We start from the raw sequence: 20,520 nt of genomic DNA, 5'->3' as shown, positions 1-20,520 counted from the left end.
TCCATCTCCTTCCCAAAGACTGAGGATTCTAGCTGCCGGCTCCCACCTCTCCCAGAACCCCAAATCCCTAGCCCCTTTGTTACAGGTTGAATCATATCAGCCTGAGATCAGTATGTTGAAGTCCTAAACCCCGGTACCTCAGAATGTGGTCTTATTTAGAAATCAGATCATTGCAGATAAAATCTGGTAAGATGGATGAGGTCATTAATATAGGCACTAATCCAATATGGCTAGTGTCCTTATACAAAGAGAAAATTTGGACCCACAGACACACACGCATGGGGGGAGGGAGAAAACATGTGAAGGTGAAGGCAGAATTGGGGTGAGGCTTTTACACATTAAGGAGCAAAGATGGCTGGCGACCACTAGAAGTGAGGCCAGTCCTGGTACAGTTTCTCCCTCACAGGCTCACAAGAACAGATCCTGCAGACATCTTGATCTTGGATTCTAGCCTCCAGAGCAGGGATGCTGTCAGTGAACTAAAAATATAGTCCTCCTCCCTCAGACCTAGGAGTCTTGCCCCAGCCCCTCCTCCCTCAGACCCAGTAGTCCTCACCTCCAGGCCCGGACTCCTTCAGAACCAAGAGTCCTGGGCCCCAGCCCCTCTTCCCTCAGACCCGGGAGTCCTGGCCCCCTGCTCTTCCTCCCTTAGACTCCAGAGTCCTGGCTCCATCAGCACACACCCTGGTCAGGTGTGTCCACAGATCAGCTGAAGCACAGCCCGGTCTTTCCCACTCTGAGAAAGACGCAAGAGTCTAATCCTCACTCTCCCTTTCTCCATCCCTGTGACTTAACAAGTGACCCTAATGCCTTCATCCCCTTAACTCCTAAGCCAGGAGTCCACAGCACCCATGCTGGGTCCTCACTTCTGGTCCCTTCCCTCCCTTGCTCTCACCCAAAGTGAGTCCTGCAAACATGCAAATGAACTTGGGACCAAAGGGATGGGGCGATAGGTTGAAGGCAGGAGATCAGAGACAGTCAGAGGAGAGAGACAGGAGGCAGAATCAGTCAGGAGCCCCAGAGAAACGGAAAAAAGAAATGGGGACAAAGAGACAAGGCAGAAAGACACAGACAGGCTTCAGGGAGGCACAGAGGAGACACATCTGATGCAGAAACACAAAGAAATAGTAGAATTAGGAAGAGGGCCACAGAACTCAGGCCAGGTGGGATGAGAATGTCCTGGGAGGCAGACGCTCACAAGCAGACACAGGTAAACTGAGGTACAGGCACTGTGGGGCAGGGAGGTAGTGGCCTCAGTGGAGGCACAGGGCAGCTCTGTTCTGAGGTGTGGGGGATGTGGCCAGGAGCCACGTGGGTGCTGACCCGTCATTCCTGAGCACCCCGTCCGCAGCTCTGGCCCTCGCAGGGCCTCTGGCCACCTCCACAGCCACCTTGGGCAAACAGGGCTCTTCCGACCGCCCTGGCCTCTCCCTGCCAACTCTTAGTGCAGGTCAGTGCCGCCAGCAGCAGACGCAGCCGGGAGCCAGAGAAGCAGAGCCTTGGCCTCCCCCTGCACAGCGCTTCCACCTTCCCGAGCCTCCATGTTCCCATCTGTGAAGTGGGCGGCAGGCGGCTGATGGTGACGTCTTCGGGACCCTCCCCTCTTTGCCCCGAAACACACGCAGGCCCTGCATTCCTCCAAAAAGTTGTTTTTGTCTTTTTTAAATAATGTGAAAATGCCACGCGAAGGTTTGAACTAGAGGCCCCTCCAGGGGCCAGGCTGGGGTGGGGAGGGGGGACGCGAGATGGGGGTCCAGGTCCCCGAAGCCTGCAGCCCCTCTCTGGGGCCAGGAGTGGGTGAGGAGGGGGCCTCCGCTGTGCCGAGGGGCTCCAGGCCCGAAAGAGTTCAGTTCAGTTCCGAGAAAGGCGGCTCTTCAGGGAGGGGTGAGGGGCTTTCCTGCCTCATTTGGCACCGAGGGGGTCGGGGGGCTCAGGGGAGCCGTCTGGGGGGCTAGGGGGTGGGGGGCCAGGGCCTCCCGTTTGGCACATGGTGGGAGAGGGGGAGGGCCCAGCCTCAGGAGCCTCCCCAGAGGCGGTGTCTGTGGTGGTGGCAGTGGCTCCGTCGTCCACAGAGGATTCTACTCTCAACCCCTCTTCTGGGGGTGCAGGGGGGTGGGGTCGTCGGGGAGTCAGTTCTCCACGGGGCCTGAGGACAGAGGAAATGATTTACTGGGCAGACAGGCTCGCAGCTTCTGTCTCTCTTGGAGTGAAAGCAAAGCCCTCACCAGGACACACAGGGCCCCCCACATGACCTGCCCTATCCTGTTTCTGTCCTCACCAACCCCCATCCCCCTCACCCTGTCCCCTCCATGGCCACACTGGCTTCCTTGCTATTTCTCCTGGGCTCCAGGGCCTACCCCAGGGCCTTTGCATGGTAGGGTCCAGTAGACAAGGGGTAAGTGGGCAGAGCCCCACCAAGCATAGAAGTCCATACGGAAGGGGGCCCAGCCTGCAACCCCTGCCAGGGTCTTGGGAGACAGAAAGGTCAGCAGCCTCCCTGCCCCGCCATAGCAGAAGCATCGGCCGAGTGAAGGGATTTGGGCTTTTGCACAGTTGGACCCTCCCTTGCCTCTCCTAGTGATTAAAGGTGAAGTCATCCTGGCACGCTAGTCCCGCTGCTCTCAGCCCTGACTCACCACTTGGCGGTGTCTCATGCCCTGGACCCACCCCACTCTGTCCTCACAGGGGCCTCAGAGAAGACCTCTGAGAGGAAGTGACATTTGAGGTGAAATCTGACGATGGAGCCAAGTGAAGAGTGTGCCCTTGGCCCTGTCCTTCCTGCCCCGAATCCCAACTTACTCTCCTCTCCTTCCTGGACCCTGGTGAGCCTGTCCAGCCTCCGGTTGGATCCCTCACATGGTCCCAGAGGGGTCTTCCTGCACCAGCGACTACTGCTGCCCTTCCCCTAATCACAGCTGGCCCATGGTTCCCTAGTGCCTCCGGGACAAAGTCCCTCTCTTCAGCCCACCCTTAAGCCCTACAGGGTCTGCCCTCTCCCCTTACCCTCCATTCCCCCCACTCCCTAAGTAGCCCGCAGATGCACCCGCTTGCCTTCTGTTCCCTGAACTGGCCAAGTTCTCTCTTGCCTCAGGCCCTTGGGCAAGCTGTTCCATCTGCTAGCGTGCTGTCGTCTCCTTCCCCCTCACCTAGTTCATGACGGCCAGCCCCTCAAGTACTTGATGTAGTAGCATGGCCAAACTGACGAAGCCCTTTGCCTTTGTCAACTGCTTCTCCAGCAGCCCTGAGTTTGCACTTATTTCCCATGACACTGTGGGGGTCAGTGTCTGTGGGTGGGGTAGGGTGTTGTGGGGCTCATGGACCTTGCTCAGCACGGAATCCCGCATGCCCAGCCCAGCGCCCGCACTTAAGCAATGCTCAATGGGTATCTACTTCCTTAAGCGCAGTGAGAGCTACCAGAGACCACCGCGCATGCGCATGACCAGTCTGTGGGGCTGTGTGTGTGTAGGATGAAACTATGCAATCCCCTCAATAATTTTGGGTTAGATCCTGGGATCATCCCCATTCTACAGATGGGGACACTGAGGCACAAAGAGGGAAAGTGACTTGCTCTAGGTCACAGAGTCGAGGACAGGCAGGGCCAACAACTGGATTCGGGCACAGTTTGGGGGAGCAGGAATGCTCCTACTTTCCACCTTCTCAGCCCTATTCTCGGGAACATGTGCGTCCGCTCAGGCCAGCGGAACTTCTGCATCCAGGGGTATTCTCTAGAGCGGCAGCAGGGGGCAGCAGAGAGCCCAAGTCGCCGCAAGAGTCTCCCGGCTCAGATGGGCAAGCACAAAATAGGGCCTCTGTAAGGGCCTGTTACTGTTAGTAGTAATGCCGTTGTTGTTATTGCTATGGACTTCCTGACCATGTTCTCTCTGCTCCGGTTCAGCTAACTAGCTCTGGGCACACTGGTTTTCTCTCCCTTTGTCGGCCTTTGATCAGCCTGTGCCCCTAAATGGACGTGGGATCAGGATCTGACAAGTGCCAGGCAAGAGACTGGGCAAAGATGAGCCAGATTCTGAGGGGATCCTTACAGAAGGGGAAACTGAGGCTCAGGGAAGGGGCGTGACTGCCCTGGTCTATCCGTTGGATAGACCTGGTCTGAGCTCGTTCCAAGAGGTGGGTGGGGGTTGACTGAGAGAAGAAGGGGGAGAGACTGAGGAGAGAGAGGCAGGTAAATTCAGGGATGGGGACAGAGAAAGAGAGGCAGAAGTGGGGGCAGGCCTGAGGGTCTGAAGCACTGTACCTGCGGGCCGGGCGTCGGGGGCCCGGGCGGGGGGCCCCGGGGTCTCCAGCGCAGGCGAGACGGAGAAGCGGGAGAAGCACAGGGGGGGGCCTGGAGGGGGGAGGAGGGGGAAATCCTCCGCCCATTCGAAACTGCCTCCTAGCGGCAGGAAGGGGGTGGTGAGAAAGAAGAGGAGAGGACGCGGTCAGACCCTCCAGACACTTCTGGAGCCGCTCACCTTCAGCTCCAGCTGTCCAACCCCGCCCCTCCTCACGCACCTGTCTCCAGCAATCTACACGGTGGACAGCGCCCCAACTCTGGCCCGCCTCCAGACCCCGCCCCAGCTCCGCCCATTCAAGACCCGCCCCACCTCCAGGACCCGCCCCGCCCCTTACCAAAGCCGCTGTCGTTGCTGGGAAACCCATCTCCGGGGGTGGCGGGGTGGGGAGGCGTCGGGGGCGCTGGGGGCGTTGACGGGTCCGTGTCCCCCTCGGGGGGGCCCTGGACGCTCAGCTCGTTGGTTGGCGTCTCCTGTGGAGGTGGATTAGGGGGCGAACCGTCACATGCCACCCAACAAGCAACAAAGCCCGCTAACACTTCTGGGGCTTCAGGTACCCCTATTTACAATCGTAGCCTCTGACGAGGTGGCTGGAGGCCCTGATCTGCCTTCGAAACCTCAGGTCAGCCTTAACCCCACCCCGGCCCGAGGCTCCTCCCCTGGAGTCCCGCCCACAGCTAAGCCCCTCCATCGCAGGAATTCTCTCCTTGCTCCTTAACGCGACGCTTTAGTGGGAGCCCCCTAACCCAATACCATCTCCATAAGTCCCGCCTTGTCTCCATGACCCCTAACTCCTTTCGATATCTCGGCCACAGGCGTTCAAGTTCAGGGCGCAGAACTACCTACTCTTCTGGTCCTCCAAACCCTTCTACCATCCTGCGCATCCCGACCTCCCCCGAGGCCCTGAGCCCCGTACTCGGAAGTGGCCCGGCTCCAGCCCGCCAGACCCTGCCTTTGCTTCAGTGGCCCAGGACCCTGTTCATGACTCTCATCTCGGGACCTCAGCCCAGTGTGCCCCGCTCCAGGTTGACCGAGATCCATCCACACCCATCTCGGCCCCAATCCACAAGCATCATCCCGCCTTTCCTGTTTCTTTTCAGCACGATGCTCTCAGTCTTAGTTACTCTTAACACAATCCTCAACCCATCTCTCTAAGCCCCGCCGTAGTTTCTTAGCTCTGTCTACCTCTGAACCCGCTCCTGCACTTTCGATCTTAACACTACAAGCCGCTTCTCTTATGCTCTACCTGCAGCCTCGCCAGGGCCCGCCCCTCGTGGGTAAAATCCGTTTCATCCCGAGCCCGCCCCTTAGCCTCTACCACAAGAGCGCAGGTCGACAGAACCCGCCCCAAACTTCACTTGGCCCCGCCCCCGCCGTCTAGACCACGCCCCAACCTCCTCAGCACTTTCTCCCTAGCCTCTCCGGAGGACTCCTCCCTGATAACCAGGTATCTCCCCACCGTCCTTCCAGACCCATTTTCACACTCCAGCCCCCCCAACCCTTACCGTCCAGCGCCCTCCCCACAGGACGCACCCTACCCCTCACTCCTTGCCCCGGCCCATTCCCCGGACACCGCCCCCACACCCAAGGTCTCCAAGACCTGCCCTGTTTCCCCAGTTCCGCCCTCAGCCAGCTGGCCCCTCCCCTCCCCTCCCCGCCCCCCCCCCCCCCCCCCCCGGCAGCGCACCTGGTCGAAGAGGTAGACGGTCACGTCCCCGTGGAAGGAGACCATCTTGCGCTTCCTCTCCAGCTCGCTGTCCTCGGGCTCGTCGGCCCCGCGCGGAGACTTGAGCAGCCCCCGCAACGGGCGGGCCGCGTCCGCGTCGGCGCTGCTCACCACGACGGGCACCGGGGCTGCCCGTGCCCTCCCGGGGCCCCGTGGCCCCGCCGCCGCGCCCGCTGCCACCGCCTCCTCTTCCTCCTCCTCGTCCTCGTCCTCGTCCTCCCCGTCCTCCTCCGCCGGCCCCGGCGACCCCGCCCCGCCGGCCTCCCCGCCAGCCGCCCCGGCGTCCGCGCCCTCCCACGGGGGTCGCCGCGGACCCGGACCCGGGAACGGCGTGAGCGTGAGCGGCGGCAGCGCCAGAGAGAGCCGTGAGAGCTTGGCTGCGAGGGGAGAGACCCGGTGAGCCTCCGCTCCTGGGGAAACTGAGGCATGCGCTCCTGCCCTGCTGTGTGTCCTCGGGTAGTATCGGGCCCCAGTATGGGCCTCAGTTTCCCCTCTTGTGATGCAAAGGGCTGCTCTGGGGCCTTTCTCCACGCAGAGTAAGAGAGATCTTCCCCCTACTCCAGGGGTTAACCCTCTCTATGACTCCCCCAGAGTCCGCATCACAAAGCCCCCACTTCTCTCTGCGGCCCACCAGGCCCTAGTGCCCTGGCCCCACTGATTTCTTAGGGCTCTGTTCCTCACCTCACCCAGCCAGCCACTTGGGCCACCTCCCTATTGCTCCCATCTCTGAGCCTTTGCACAGGCTGTTCCTTCTGCCCAGAAGCTCCTTTTCTGGTCCAAGTCCTATTCAACCCCTAGCTCTGGTCTGGGCTTTCAAGCCTTCAGAGTTCTCCCCAAAAGTCAGGCAAGGCCACCAGCTCTGCACCCCCATAGCATCAAGCTGCTCCTTCCAAGCAGATGAGCTCAGTGTGTAGCTGTAATTCTGTGGTCATGTGATTCATGTTTGCCTTGCCACAGAACGGACTTGACTGGGGCTCATTCTGGCTGCATCCCCAAGCACCCAAAAGTACTCAGGCAATATTTGTGGGATTAATTAATGAATGTTCTGTGCTATGTGATGTTGACCAAGGTACTTCCCTCTCTGGTCCTCAACTGCCAGACAAAACTGGAGTGTCTAAGCATCTCAAGGTTTCTTTTCCCCCACTCTAAGACTCCCTGATCTCAGCCTGCTAGAAGAAGGTAAGGACTCCAGGTCCCTGGAGGAGGAAACCTGGCTTCAAATTCCAAGCCTACTTGCTCACTGTGTGCCCCGGGGCAAGGAAATCCACCTCTCTGAGTCTCTGTCCCCTCACCAGGAAATTACCAGGGGCCACTCATTCCTCCATTAGTGCACCAGTAAATGTGGGATAGGCCCTGTGGGGGCAAGAGTGGGGATGACAAGAGGGTCAAGGCAGAGCAGGGAAAAAGACTGGGTGTGGATGGGGTCACTCTCCTCCCTTCGTTCATTCCATTCCAGCTTCACTGGCCTCTTGCTTTTCCCCAAGCATGCCAAGTTAGTGCCCACCTAGGTGCCCCCCACCCAAAACACCCTTCCCCCAATGACCACCCAGCTTACTTCCTTCACATCTGCTCAAAAGTCACCTCCTTGAGGCCTTCCTTGACCATCCATCTCAGGGCGATGGGTTTGGGGGCTGTGAGGGAGCTCTCAAGGAGCTCTCAGGAAGGACAAGGTGATAGCCTTTGGAAATCAGGAAGGCTTCCCAGGGAAGGGGAAATTTGAGTGGGGTCTTGAAGGATAAGTAGGAGGTCATGCACTTTTTTTTTTTTTTAAGCAGGCTATTCCCAGCATCTTCCCACCCAGCAACACCCTCCCGGTGCCCCCCTCCTCCCACAATCCTCTGAAGCATCTCAGCTGCTCATCCCTTGATATCTTCTTACTGTCTGGAGCCCTTCCAGACACAGCTGGTCACAAATTCCCCACAACAATCTCAAGGAAGGGATAGTGTTCTAATACCGTGGGCTCAAAGGAAGGAAAGTTCTGTGCCCAGCCCCTTTCTGGACCTTTCCCTCAGAGGATACCCTTTCCCTCAAGGGGGGCTGTGAGATTACCAATATAAACCAGTGGCCATTTAGAACTTTCATATCACTACGTAAGAAAATCAGGCCTCTGGGTGATTTGGGTAGAGCCATAGTCCCTATGCCCACCACTCAAGAGGGGCCATTCATCTTTCTCTTAAATCAATCCCCCTCTGCGACAAAAAACACTTTCTGTGTTCCTACCAAAACTCAGTTTCCAGAAAAGGCATTTCTAGTTTTCAGGTCACCCATAGCATGGGGTGTGGGGGCGCTGGGTGTAGGGCAGGGCGGGGTCTGAAATTCCCTGGGCCCTGGCTTTGGGTAGCTTGGGGCCTGGCACAAAGAGAAGGTAAGCGTGAATTGGCTTCAACCATTAAAACACGCAGAACTTCGGTTAAAAAGGGAAAAGCAGCCATGTGGCAATGGCAGGTGGGCATTGCGGGCTGGAGGTGGAAAGCGGCCGCATCTCCTTCTCCAACTCTCCCCACCTCCGACGGCTTCCTTCATTTCCCAATACTGTCTGGTCCCCATGGGCATCTGAGTTTGAGACCCCAAGTCTAATGGAATTGCAAAGGGTCTTCGGAAGTCCTAATATTTTGAAGCCACTCAGCCCTATTAGGAAGATGAGTTACCCTCATCATCCGTCTTTGGAGGGAAACTGAGGTACAGAGAAGTAAGGCCATTTGTCCCGGGCCACAGAGCCCAGATCTGAGCCCAGGTGGGGAGGCTCCAGGACTGGCTCTCATTATGGTCAGCCTGACCTGTCTGCTCCCTGGCAAGCCGAGATCCTCGGCTCAGCCATGCCTCTCGGAAGGAGCCAGGCCTCGACACCCCAACCTCGCTCCCCTGCTCCCAGCAGCCTCCTCCTCACCTTTGATCTGCTCGCTGTTCCCCTGAGGAGGTCCCAAGTCCAAGAACAGTCGTGGCATCTCCGGGCCCTTCCTCTCGGGTTTGGGGGGGTCCCCGTCTGTGCTGGGTGCTGTGTCTCCGCCGGCCCTGCTGTCTGGGGCCCCGGGCTCTCCCTCGGAGGAGGCCACCTCCGGCCTGGCCCTCTGCGGTGCTGGCTCCGGCCTCCTCGGCTGTGCTTCCGACAGCGGCGGCGGCGGCGGCTGTGGCCTCGTGCTGTCTACCCATCCGGCCTTTGCGTCCACGCCGCTTCCGAGGCCGCCGCCGGGGGCCATCCCCGTGCCCACTGGGGCTCGGCCCCCACTCCCGAGGTCCTGCCTCCCAACCCCGGGGGCTCTCGGTGCCCCCCCAGTCTCGGGGGCTCTCCTCTCGGTCCCGGGTTCCAGCACCCCGCTCCTGGGGGCTGGGCCAGTGGGGCCAGGGGCTGTCTCCCCGCCGTTCCGGGACAAGGCCACTGCGCTGGGCTCGGGGGCTCTCTCCAGCAAGGTCTCTGGGGCTGGCACCCCACTCTCGGGCACCTTCTCCCAGAGCCCTGGGGCTCTCCGAGGCCCAGTCTCTGGCAACCTCTCCATGTTCCTGGGGAGTCTCAGGCCCCCATTCTCTGACACCTTCTCCTCGATCTTTGAGGGTGTCAGTCCCCCATTCGCCAGCACTTTCTCTTCTCTCTCGGGGGACCTCAGCTCCCCATTCTCCAATACTTTCTCCTCCCTCCTTGGGGGTGTCACCTCCCCATTCTCCAGCACTTTCTCCAGCACTTTCTCTTCTCTCTCTGGGGTCCCTGGGCCCCCATTCTCTGCCACCTTCTCCTCGATGCCCAGGGCTCTCTGGCCCCCGTTCTCCAACACTGTCACCCCGTTCATGGGGAGGCTCGGGTCCTCGTTCAGGCTTGGGGCTTTCTTCCCGCTGCCCAGGACTGTGGGGTCCCTGCTCGGGCCCTGGGCTTTCTCTCTGTTCCCGGGGCCTCTCCCCACCTTCCTGGGTCCCGTCTCTCGGGGGTTTGCCCCCTTCTCCCCCAGGAGGTTCCTTGTCACGTCCTCCCGCAGGGACATCAGCAGCTGCTCGGTGCTCACTTGAACTACGAAGGTTGGCTTCTCCCGGGTCCCCGGCAGTGGGTGGGGACCCGGGTCTGGGGGTGGCCGGGGCGCTCCTGGGTCGGGGGGCTCGGGGGGAGCCCGTGGTCGAGGGACCCCTTCCTCCTCGGCTGCCCCCCCGCCTGGGAAGGCTCCCTCGGGGGAAAAAGGGGTCTCGGTCTCGTAGCCGCTGTCCCCCGGCTTGGGGCCCGGAGATGACAGGCCTGAGCCGGGACTGGCCACGGCTGAGGGAGGGTCGGGGGACACGGCTGGGTCCGCGGGGACCCGGGGAGGTGGTGGCGGGGGGGGGGGAGCGGGAGGTGGCCCCCGCCCGGGGTACTGGGGCGCCGCCGCCCCCATAAGGGGGTCCAGAAACTCGGGGGGGGCCGAGGCGGGGGGGGCCAGGGGCAGGTCGGCTAGGGAGCCCCGCTCTGCCCGCAGGGACGAGTCGTCCTCTGGGGGGTGGGGACAGCCAAGAGCGGGGTGGCCCCCCCAGCCAGCAACGGCTTCCCCCCGCTCCAGGGGCAGGCAGGAGCAGGCCCCCTCTCGGCTGCACAGGGGACAGGGTAGGGGGCCCCGGCGGCTGGGGCCAGCCCCAAGGCTGCTGCTGTCTTCCCCCGGGGAGCTGCCCTCCTCCTCCTCCTCCTCCTCTTCTGCCCATGGGGCGGTACCCCGCTCCCCAAGCACCTCGGCAGGGTCTCCCGCCAGGGTCTCCCCGGCACCTCGGCCCTCGGGGTCCCAGCCGCTCAGGAGGAAGCTGCCTGATGCCGAGGACTGGGCCGGGAAGGGCCGAGCTGCAGGGAAGAGGGGGGAGGCCCAGGTCTCGGACACCAGCTGGGGGACCTCGGAAGGGGCCTGGGAGGCCTGAGGGGCAGGCACTCCTGGGTCCAGAGGGTCCCAGTCATTGGGAAAGAGGGGCTCAGGCGGGGAGCCATGCTCCTCTAGGCGGATGTAGTACTCGCTGCTCACCGAGGGGCTGCGGGCGCTGATGACCGGCAGGACGCTGGGCGTGGACAGCGCCTCATAGAAAGGGTTGGAGGGGTTGGCATGGGGGGCCGGGGGCGCGGACGCTGGCTGCCAAGGAGGTGCCCCCCCACCGCGGCCAGCCCCCCGCCGCGCCTTCTCCCACAGGCACTCAAGGTTGAGGCCACGGCTGCTCTCAGTGACCGTGAGCACATCGTCAGGGTCGGCCCCGGGGAAGCCATCCAGGAGGGGGAATGGTGAGGAGAGGGTCCCTGGGCGGGGTGCACTGTGCTGTGGGGGCCAGGGCCAGGGGAAGGGACCGTCTCGGGGTGGGGGGGGTGGGGGGGGGGGTCGTGGGGGACGCTCAGAGAGCAGGTAGGTGAGCTGCAGCTGAAGATCAGAAGCTGAGGGGCGCTGGGCAGGTGGCCGCCAGCAGGACTGCAGGATATCATACCTGGGGGAGGGGGAGGCACAGGTGAGTAAGGTAGAGTTGAAGGTGTGTGGAGGGGGCAGGGAGAGACCCAGGGTGTATGTATGACAGATGGGGGGTGGAGGGGGGCGTCCTGGAGGGGACAGTAAGGCAGATGTAAAGAAATGATAGTTAGGCGGCCTCCTTCTCTGGGCTGTGAGTTCTGGAATCAGAGACAAGCAAGCGGCAGGGGTCTTTCAGCGGTGGAGAAACTAGGGTTCAAGTACCAGCCTTGCCTCAGGATTGCCCCTTTCAAGGGGCAGATACCTCCAAGCAGAAAAAAGGGGTGGGGCGTAGCGAGTGCTGAGTGAGGCTGGGGAATGATGTGCGGAGAGGTGAGGGGCTCTGGGACATCCTGGGGTGGGCTGGGAGGGTCATGGGTCAGGGGTAAGGCCCTGCCCTCACCAGTAGTCCGCATAAGGCAACTTGAGCCTCGGCCGGGCCAGCTTGACGTGCTGCTGGCGGACCACGAAGGCGAGGACCTCCTCGTCTGACAGGTGGCGGTAGGGCTGTGCCCCAAACTCAAAGAGTTCCCACAGGGTCACCCCCAGGGACCTGCGGGGAGCAGAGGGCATAGAGACGTCAGAGCCTGGCCCTGCCCCGCCTGGGGGTCTCCCCTCCGGCCTCCGTTTCCACAGCCACAGGACCCGTGACCCTTCCCCCTTCCTCGCCGCCCTAGGCTGCGCGCGGGCCCCAGGGCAGGAGGACCCTCTCACCAGATGTTGCTCTCGCGGCTCTGGTCCACCACCATGAAGGTCCCATGCAGCTCCCCAAGGAGCTCAGGCGCCGCCCAGCGCAGCGGGATCCACAGGCGCTCGGGGGTCAGGTAGTAGTCCTCCTGGGGGGCGGGCCGGAGCCGGGTCAGGCGGGTCGGGGGCCTTCCCCCGCCCCCCGCCCTGACGGAGGGCAGCCCCCACCTTGTAGTTGCTGTGGGCTAGCCCATAGTCTCCGATGCGCACGGTGAGGTCGGAGGTCAGCAGGCAGTTGCGCAGGGCCAGGTCGCTGGGGGCGGAGCAAGGACGTGAAGCTAGACTGGGGGCAGCCTGAGACCGACTGCCCGCCTCGCCTGCACTGCGCCCACCTTGTAGGCTCCGCCCCTTCTCCCTTCCTTGCTTTTCTCCTCCCCTGCCCCGCCTCTCCATGCATCTTCCTCTCCTGACTCCTCCCCTCCCCTTCTGGCTCCTCCCCTCAAGGGCTCCTCCCCCTCTCCCCTAAGGCTCCTCCTCTCCCGATTCCGCCCCCCTCTCCTGATTCCTCCCTCTCCTCTTCCGACCCCTCCCCTCCAGGTTCCTCCCCTCCTGACTCGCTTTCTCCCGTAGTTGAGCCCCTTCCTTGCGGCTCTGCCTCCCACCCGCATAGCCTCGCCTGCCTCCTTTAAGTAGTACCCCCCCCGCACTCTTCCCCGTGGCCCCCCCGGAAGCCACCTGTGCACGTAGTTGTGGGAGTGGAGATGTGCCAGCCCGCGGGCGATCTCCAGGCCCATCCTCTGCAGTGTCCGCAGGTCTCGAGGGGGCAGCTCAGGGGACAGGCCCTCAGGGGGCCTCTGGGCCCGGAGGTAACGTTTCAGGTCCCCCTGGGAGGGAGAAGAGGATGGGGTCAGTACCACCACCCCCTTCCAGGGATCCACTCATCCCGCCTCGGGCGAGGATGGGAGGGCGGCCTCTGCACGCAGGGGGCAGTCCCTCTGAGCCTGTTTCCCCTTCGGCTTAAAAGGGCACAACAAGAGAACCCACCTCGCATGCTAGTTGACTGCGCCAACCGAGCGAGCGCTCTTCCACAGTGAGCGCTCAGGAAACGTTAGCGCACGTCGCGCGTGTTTTTGCCAAAGATTTCCAGGCCCCCAGGCTTGCTGGCAGCCCTCAACCCGTCCAGCCCGCCACCCCGCCCTCCCTCCGCAGACCCTCACCAGTTGACAGAATTCCATAATCAGCAGAAAGGGCAGTGTCTCCACACAGACGCCCAGGCACTGGAGGACGTTGGGGTGCTGCAGGCTCCTGGGGCCAGGGTGGGGAGGTGGCAGGGTCAGGGCACAGCCGCCACCGTCCCACCGCAGACCCCTGTCTCGCCCCAGCCTCCCCGCGACACCAAAATGTTGCTCCACCTCTCGGCTCCCGGCCGTACCCCCACACTCACGCTCCCTCAGCACACAGCTTCCTACCCCGGGTCCCCATCTCAGGACCACCCCACTCCTCCCCAGTTCCCAGGCCAGACCCCCAGGTGCCTCCTTGCCCTCCTGCGTCTTCACCTCACCACCCCCCCACCCCCCCCACCCCCGCACATACCCACTCCCCCCAGACTGGCTGGAGCTTCTTCATCTCCTGGCCTCTCTTCTCAGCCTCCTCCCTGCCTCCGGTCTCTCCCTGGCAGTCTGTCTCTGACATGCCACTAGCTGCGCAAAGCCCTCAGTGGCTCCCGCTCACCCGAGGACTGAGCAAGGCTTGATCCTGGGTGTGTCCTGCCCTTCCTCAGCATCACTTGTCCCCACCACGCCCCGCGCATCTCCCCAAACACACAGGCACCCACTGAGACCGCAGGCCTTTGCGGTTCCACTTCCACTCAGCAGTCCTCCTCCTCCCTCAGTCCTCGGCTTCAACATCATTTCCCCAAGAAACGTCACTGCCCTCAAGCCCCCTCTTTTAGCCTCACACTGTGGGTAAGAGTCAGGCTGGGGGGCAAGGGGAGGGTTGAATCCTGAGTCCACCTTTTTTTTTTTTTTTAAGTCATCTCTACCCCAAACTTGGGACTTGAACTCATGACCCTGAGATCAAGAGTCACATGCTCTGGGGCACCTGGGTGACTCAGTGGGTTAAGCGACCCACCATTGATTTCAGCCCAGGTGGAGATCTCAGGGTGGTGGGATGGAGCCCTGCATCAGGGCTGAGCGTGGAGCCTGCTTGGGATACTCTGTCCCTCTCACTCTGCCCTTCTCTGCTCATATGCTCTCTCTTTCTCTAATAAATAAATCTTAAGGAAAAAAAAAAATAGAGTCAGATGCTCCACCCACTAAGCCGGCCAGGCGCCCCCTGTGTCCACCTTTGGCAGGTGTGTAACACCAGAGAAATAACTTCACCTCTTCCTGCCTCAGTTTTCCTCAGCTGTAAAATGGGCACAGCGGTAGTAACTCCCTCAGACAGTCGTGAAGAGGAATTTCATGAGACCAGGGAGAAGCTGCCACACAGTGGACGATCCTTGCTATTATTACGGCTTTTCTGTTCCCATGTTAACACACTGTTTGATTCTCATATCACCCTACATTTTCCTGCCTTCCCACCTTTGCAGCTGCTCTTCCCTCAGCCTGGAACATGCTTCCCACCAGGCCTGCGCCACCTATCCTCCCAGTCAACCCCGCCTCCCCCAGGATCCTCCAGAGCTTTCCTCCTGGCACTTGTCAGTCTCTGACATTTTCTTAAAATTTCCTTCTTCATTTGTTCATTGCAGATCTCCTCCACTAGGGGGGGAGCCCTGCTAGGACAAGATTTTGGGGACTTTCTGTGTAGGTGGCTGTGTCCCCAGTGCCTAGACGGTGGGGGCGGGCAGGGTGGGGAGGCTCAATGAAAATGGGCCCAGTGAAGGCTTTTGTCCTGATTCCCCGCCTGGGGGTCTGGAGGAAGGTGAAAACATGCCCGGCTTTCAGGGTATAGTGGGAAATTTTCCCACTCAGGTTGGGCCAGGGGCAGGGGCCACTGGTGTGCGGTGGAGCTGGTGCCCAGCCTCACTGCCCGAGTTCCAACCTTCTCCACCTGGGAGGACTGTGCCTCGCACCCCTGCCCGGTCACGAGACCAAAGTGGTCATAAATTGCTCGGTGTGTCCTGGGGACTTGATGGACAGCTGGAGCTCTGAAGGTGGGATTTAGGTTGGCGGATGTGGAGGAAGGCTTGGACCCCTACTAGTCTGAGCCCAGGCTGGCCACTTCTGCTATCAGATCCTCATCTGTCACCCCGGTGGGCAGGATTGTGTTTCCCATTGAATCAGGAGGAAATAGAGGCTCAGAGAAGTAAAGCGATTGGCCCAAGGTCACACAGCTGGTAACAGTGGTTTTGTGGGGACTTGGTCCCAAGTTGCTGGCTCTCTGAGCAAGCGTCTACACAGGATGGAAGGACGCCCCCCATTCCGAGCTGCCAGTGTCATCCTGCGCTCTCCACCAGAACCTTCTGCGAAGGTGGAAATGTTCTAGATCTGAGCTGTCGCACATGGGAGCCACTGGCCATATGTGGCTACTAAGCCCTTGCGATGTGCTGCATGTAGCTAAGGAAATGAATTTTTCATTTGATTTCATTTTATTTAACATAAATTTAAATAGCCATATGTGGCTAGTGTTTGCCAGCACGGGTCTAGGGAGAGGCAGGCAAACAAGCCAGCCAATGAAATACGTGTTAGGAAGAAAATGAACAAATCGGTGTGATGGAACAGCCCAGGGCCCTCCTTACGTGGGTGTGTGTGTGTGTGTGCATGTGTGTAAGGGCAGGCCTTTCTGACCAGGACCTGAGGAGGGGAAAGGAGCCCACTATCTGAAGCTGGGGGTGAGTGAGCCAGGAATGATATCCTAGTCACAGGGAACAGTTAGGACAAAGGTCTTGAGGCAGGAAAGAGACTGTTATGGGAAAGGATCAGTGAAGAGGCCAGGATGGGCCAAGGGGCCCAGGGGCAGGAAGGAAGCAGGGGCAGACTTTGCAGGGTGTGTGAGCTGTACAGAGGCATGGGACTTTGTTCTGCAGGCAATGGGGAGCCATGGGAGGTTGAAGAGCATGAGGGTGGTAAAGTCCGGTGTCTGTATGGCTCAGGGTATGCCTCACTTTTACAACTGTTTGAAAAATGTTCTCCGACAGGGCAATTACTACCTCACGAGACATTTATGCAGCAAATGTTCATCCAGTTCTTATCTAGAAGTCCTTAGAGTGGAGGGGAGACCAAGCAGGGGAGGGACAGGGTCCTGCCTTCCCAGACCTAAGAGTCCAGTAGGGGTGGCAGGTGAGGTGTGGAAGCTCCTCAGGGCCATTTTGGGTCCGTGATGCTTTCCTCACCCACAAGCAGGGACCCGAAGCAGGGAACAACCCCTATGTACCCAGGGCTTAACACAAAATCTCACATCCTCTCAGCTGCCCTCTACATGAGGACTTTTGGGCTTCCCAGACTCACTTCCTAGATGAAGATTCTGAGGTTCAGAGTGGAGAAGAGCAGCCCTCTAGCACACCTTCCATGCCCTCCCCTCACCCTCATCATCCTGCCCCTCCTTTCATATCCCTGACTCTGCCCTAAGGAGGAAGCCGAGGCTCAGAGAAGCAAATGCTGTCCATCAAGTCTCACAGCCAGGAAGAAGTAGACCCAGGATTCAAACCTGGTTTGACCCCACGCGAGACTCCTCCCACTCCCTAATGGCACCTCCCTGAGAAGCAAACCCGGAGCTTGGGGCCTCCAGGGCCCACATCCGCCGCCAGAGTCGCCGGTACCTGTAGGGCTGTGCCTCCGAGATGAATTTGCGCTGCTCCAGGGGCCCAGCACTGGCTCGGAGCTCCTTCACCACAACCTGGGCTGGGGTGTAGTCAGAGAAAATCTCTCCCAGGATCACCTGGCCAAGGGAGACCGGGGAGTCAGTGCCTGCATGTGCCCCAGGCCCAGCCCCGGGACCATCTCCACCCCGCGGCATGACTCCAGCTTCCCCCTTCTATCCGACTTCTCCCTTCAGATCCCACCGCCCTTGTCCCCCAACAACAGATGCAGAGTGAGAGACTCACGGGCCCAGAGTCCGATGGATGCAGGGACGGATGGAAGGATGGACAGACGGACGTGTGGATAGCCAGGTGGCGAGGCAGAGTGGTCAATGGAGTGAGGAGGGAGGCGCTGACTGACAGGTGTGGGGGGATGGAACAGGTGGGAGCAGGTGAGAGGTGGACAGAGACGAGGACGCTGGGTGGGCTGAGGGGCAGGGGACAGATGAGAAGTGGTGGGAGCAGGGCGCGGGGGGGTGGGGGGATGGACACAGAAGAGGAGCACAGCCCTGGATCGTATGGACCCCCCTCCCCCTCACCCCCAGCCCCACTCACCTTCCCAAACCAGCCACTCCCAATCTCTTGTAAGTAGCTGAGGTGCTGGCGGCTAAGGCCCAGGGGGGTGGTCATGTCTGGGGAGTGGGGAGGGGGCAAAAAGGGGAGGCCCCTTAGCCTCTCTCCCCTCCCAAGTGCCACCATCACCACCCCCTTCCAATTCAGTGAGGACTGGGGTCAAAGACGATACCAGTCTTTTTTCATTGGCTGCCCCAACATTCCCTGATGGATCTCAGCCTCCTTATTGGCTGCCCGCAAGTTCCCGGCATCCAATCCATCCCTCCCTTTAGCATTTCAAGATCCTGTGACTTGACTTCAGCCTGCCATTGGCTGCCTTTGAGACTGAGATCTACGCTGATCTCACCACGGTTTGCCCCACAAGAATCCCCAAATCCGGCTTTGGATGAAGCAATAGCTTCTACCAAGATGCTCTCTGACTCCCTATAGGCCGTTTCCAAGATTCTGTGGCTCCCACCTCTGTCTTTCCCCTTGGCTGCGGGGGACCTCAGCTCCCTGGCCCCTGAGGAAGACTCTCGGGACTTGCCCCCCTATCCCGTGGGACCATCCTAGTCAAGGTGTGGAAGTACCTGAGTGAGAAGGCTGCGGGGCAGGCATCGGCAGGGAGACCTCAGCCAGCGGGAGAATGTAGACATCAGGCAGCGACTGTGAGGAGGAGGTCTCCTCCGCGGGGGGAGTGTACTCCCCGGAGCAATCCTCCCCTTCAGGGTTCTCAAACTCCTGGGGCCGGGAGAGGTAAGGGGTGGGAGAACACAAGGCTGAGACACGCCATCACCCTTCTCGATTGTGTGTTTCCCCGTCTTTCTGATAACTGTCCCCCAATTGATCATGCCAGCACTCCGGATTGGCCAGAACTTCAGGCCAGAAGGTGCTCTCAGACTTACTGCCTCTCTCCCCCACCAGCCACCTGGGCTCGGGGGGGGGGGGGGGTAAAGGCCTTGCTGGAGTCTTCCTCCCCACTAGAACCCCTGCATGCACCTCACCTTGAAGCCGACATCACCCCGTTTGCAACACAAACAGGTGAGGAGTAGAAAGATGAAGGCCAGCAGGCCGGAGCAGGAAATGAGGACCACGGCGTAGGGAGGAGCCAGAGGGGCCCGGCCCAGGGCGAATCCATCTGTGGGCACAGGGCTGGGCTGGGGTCCCGGCTTCAAGCCCTAAGCTCCCAGACTCCTTGCCCCTCCCATCCTGTCCAGGATTGACTACAGTTCCCATAATGCTCTGCAACCAGGGACTCCTTGACAGAGGAGCCGGATGGCCTCCAGCATTGTGGGAGTTGTAGTTTAAGGCCCTCTCAGGTGGTTGTGTTGGGGGTGGGGTCCCTCCTCTCGCCCCAATCTGGGACCCCCCCCCCATCACCCCACCGCAGGCCTGGATGAATTCCAGTGAGGACTGAGGGAAGGAGGTGTCATAGTGGAGCCTGGAGCTCTCAGATTTTAAAATACACTCCAACGGACAGTCTCGTTACCCCCTATTTGGGCAAGAGGATGAGCCCCCCAGCTGCAGGCGGGGAGAAGAGTCTTTGCCCCGCGCTGGAACCCCCTCGTTACGGGGGTTGAGGCCTGTCTCTTTTAGGGACTCAGGGAGCACACATGTCCTCTGTCCCTAGCCCAAGCCCCTGTGAAGGGAAACTCCGCAAGCTCTGGGTCTCCCCCAAAAGCTAGAGGCAGCCTCCTATGCTGTGTCCCCCTTAGAAATAGTATTCCTCCCCTCTGCCCCCAATTCTCCCAGAGGCCCCGTCTTCCCGGCTCCCTGCACACACCTGCACACACATATGCGTGTGTGCACACACACATGTTGCCCAAACGGACCCCCTCCCCACCCAGCCCCCAGCCTTCCTCCCACAGGCCCTGCTGACAGCGGCACCGTCCCCGTGGCTCTCCAGGCCCCGGCTTGGCTGCGGGGAGACGCGCACGCAGGTGATGGAGCCGTGGCGCCGCGGACCGACCCCCGGGCAGGCCCGGGGTGGGGGTGGGGGCTGCCGGACAGCCGGATGGCCGGACAGCTGGATGGCCGGACAGACTCACCGGGGTGGGCCGGAGACGCCAGGCAGCCGGAGGCGGAGACGGCCGCGAGGAGGATGAAGGCGCCGGGACCAGGCATCTTGTCGAGGATGGAAGGGAGGTGGAGGTGGTGGCGGCTGGGGAGGAGGGGGGGGGCGGGCCCTCAGCCCCCAGCCATGGGGACCCGCGCGACCCTGGCCTCCCCCCGGCCCAGGAGAGGGGCAGGAGACGCAGGACAGGGGGAGGGAGGGGCTGCTTACTGGCTCAGGTACCCCCCTCCCCCTCTTTGAAGGGACAGACAGATGAAGGGATGGAGAGGCGGACAGAGGAGAGGAGCTGGGGAGCCAGGGTTGCTGGGGTGGGGGGGAGAGGGTAGGATGGGGGGGGGAGAATGAGGGCCCCGCCCCCGAGGGCAGCCAGGATTGGGGGAGCAGAGAGCCTGTCAGAGGAAGGGTGGGAGGAGGGAGGATGGAGGGAGGATGGAGCGTCGTCATGGCAACTGGCTCCCCAGTAGCATTGGCTGCCAGGAGGGAGGGGAGGAGGAGGGACAGACAGGGACCAGCAGACCCTTGTGGGGGGCGCAGGGCCCACAGCGCCTGGCCTGGACACTGCTGTGACACACTACCAGCATGGACACGTGTGCTCCACGCCGAGACACAGATGTCGGGGAGGCACACACAGCCCACACACGCCTGACACACGTCGCAGAGACCCTCATAGACAAGCACATCGCATACAAAGGTGGACAGCCATCGGCAGACGGGGACACGTACACGTCACACACAAAGACGCAGGGACGACGGGCTGCACTGGGTACGCACCGGCCGGCCGGCCCCCGGCACAGATGCACCCCATCACACAAGAACAGAAAAGCATCACAAAGACCCACACATGCCACAAAGTCAAGCCCCAAATCCACAGACACCTACACCACAGACAAAGATCCAGGCAGACCCCATGGGGACTTGCCGAGGCACACAGTCACAACATGTAGACCTTCCACAAATGGGCAACAAAG

At 60.9% G+C, this 20,520-nt stretch overlaps 1 protein-coding gene across 1 annotated transcript; it reads right to left on the bottom strand.

The window, feature by feature from the left end:
• Positions 1-1,633: 1,633 nt before the first annotated feature.
• On the bottom strand, positions 1,634-19,853 carry LMTK3 (lemur tyrosine kinase 3). Its single transcript, XM_044256973.1, has 15 exons — positions 19,527-19,853; positions 18,483-18,616; positions 18,069-18,219; positions 17,482-17,558; positions 16,888-17,006; positions 13,346-13,433; positions 12,864-13,012; positions 12,357-12,441; positions 12,156-12,277; positions 11,845-11,994; positions 8,903-11,424; positions 5,977-6,392; positions 4,627-4,762; positions 4,253-4,390; positions 1,634-2,146 (listed from the first exon to the last, which is right to left on the bottom strand). Exons 1-15 carry the CDS (start codon positions 19,600-19,602, stop codon positions 2,130-2,132), a joined length of 4,380 nt encoding a protein of 1,459 aa, XP_044112908.1. The 5' UTR covers positions 19,603-19,853; the 3' UTR covers positions 1,634-2,129.
• Positions 19,854-20,520: the final 667 nt, after the last annotated feature.

This window comes from Neovison vison, chromosome 7 (genome assembly GCF_020171115.1).
Source record: "Neovison vison isolate M4711 chromosome 7, ASM_NN_V1, whole genome shotgun sequence".
NCBI lineage: Eukaryota > Metazoa > Chordata > Mammalia > Carnivora > Mustelidae > Neogale > Neogale vison.
Note: the sequence above shows the minus strand (reverse complement) of the source record. Positions and strands in the feature narration are given on the sequence as shown.

Bases quoted from the DNA above. Each gene is read 5' to 3' on its own strand.
- LMTK3 (XM_044256973.1), bottom strand. From the start codon at position 19,602: ATGCCTGGTCCCGGCGCCTTCATCCTCCTCGCGGCCGTCTCCGCCTCC. The intron at 18,220-18,482 runs GTGAGGTGCATG...TCCCGGCCCCAG, and splicing joins GGGGTGATGTCGGCTTCAAG to GAGTTTGAGAACCCTGAAGG. The intron at 6,393-8,902 runs GTGAGGAGGAGG...CTCCCCTCGCAG, and splicing joins GAACAGCGAGCAGATCAAAG to CCAAGCTCTCACGGCTCTCT.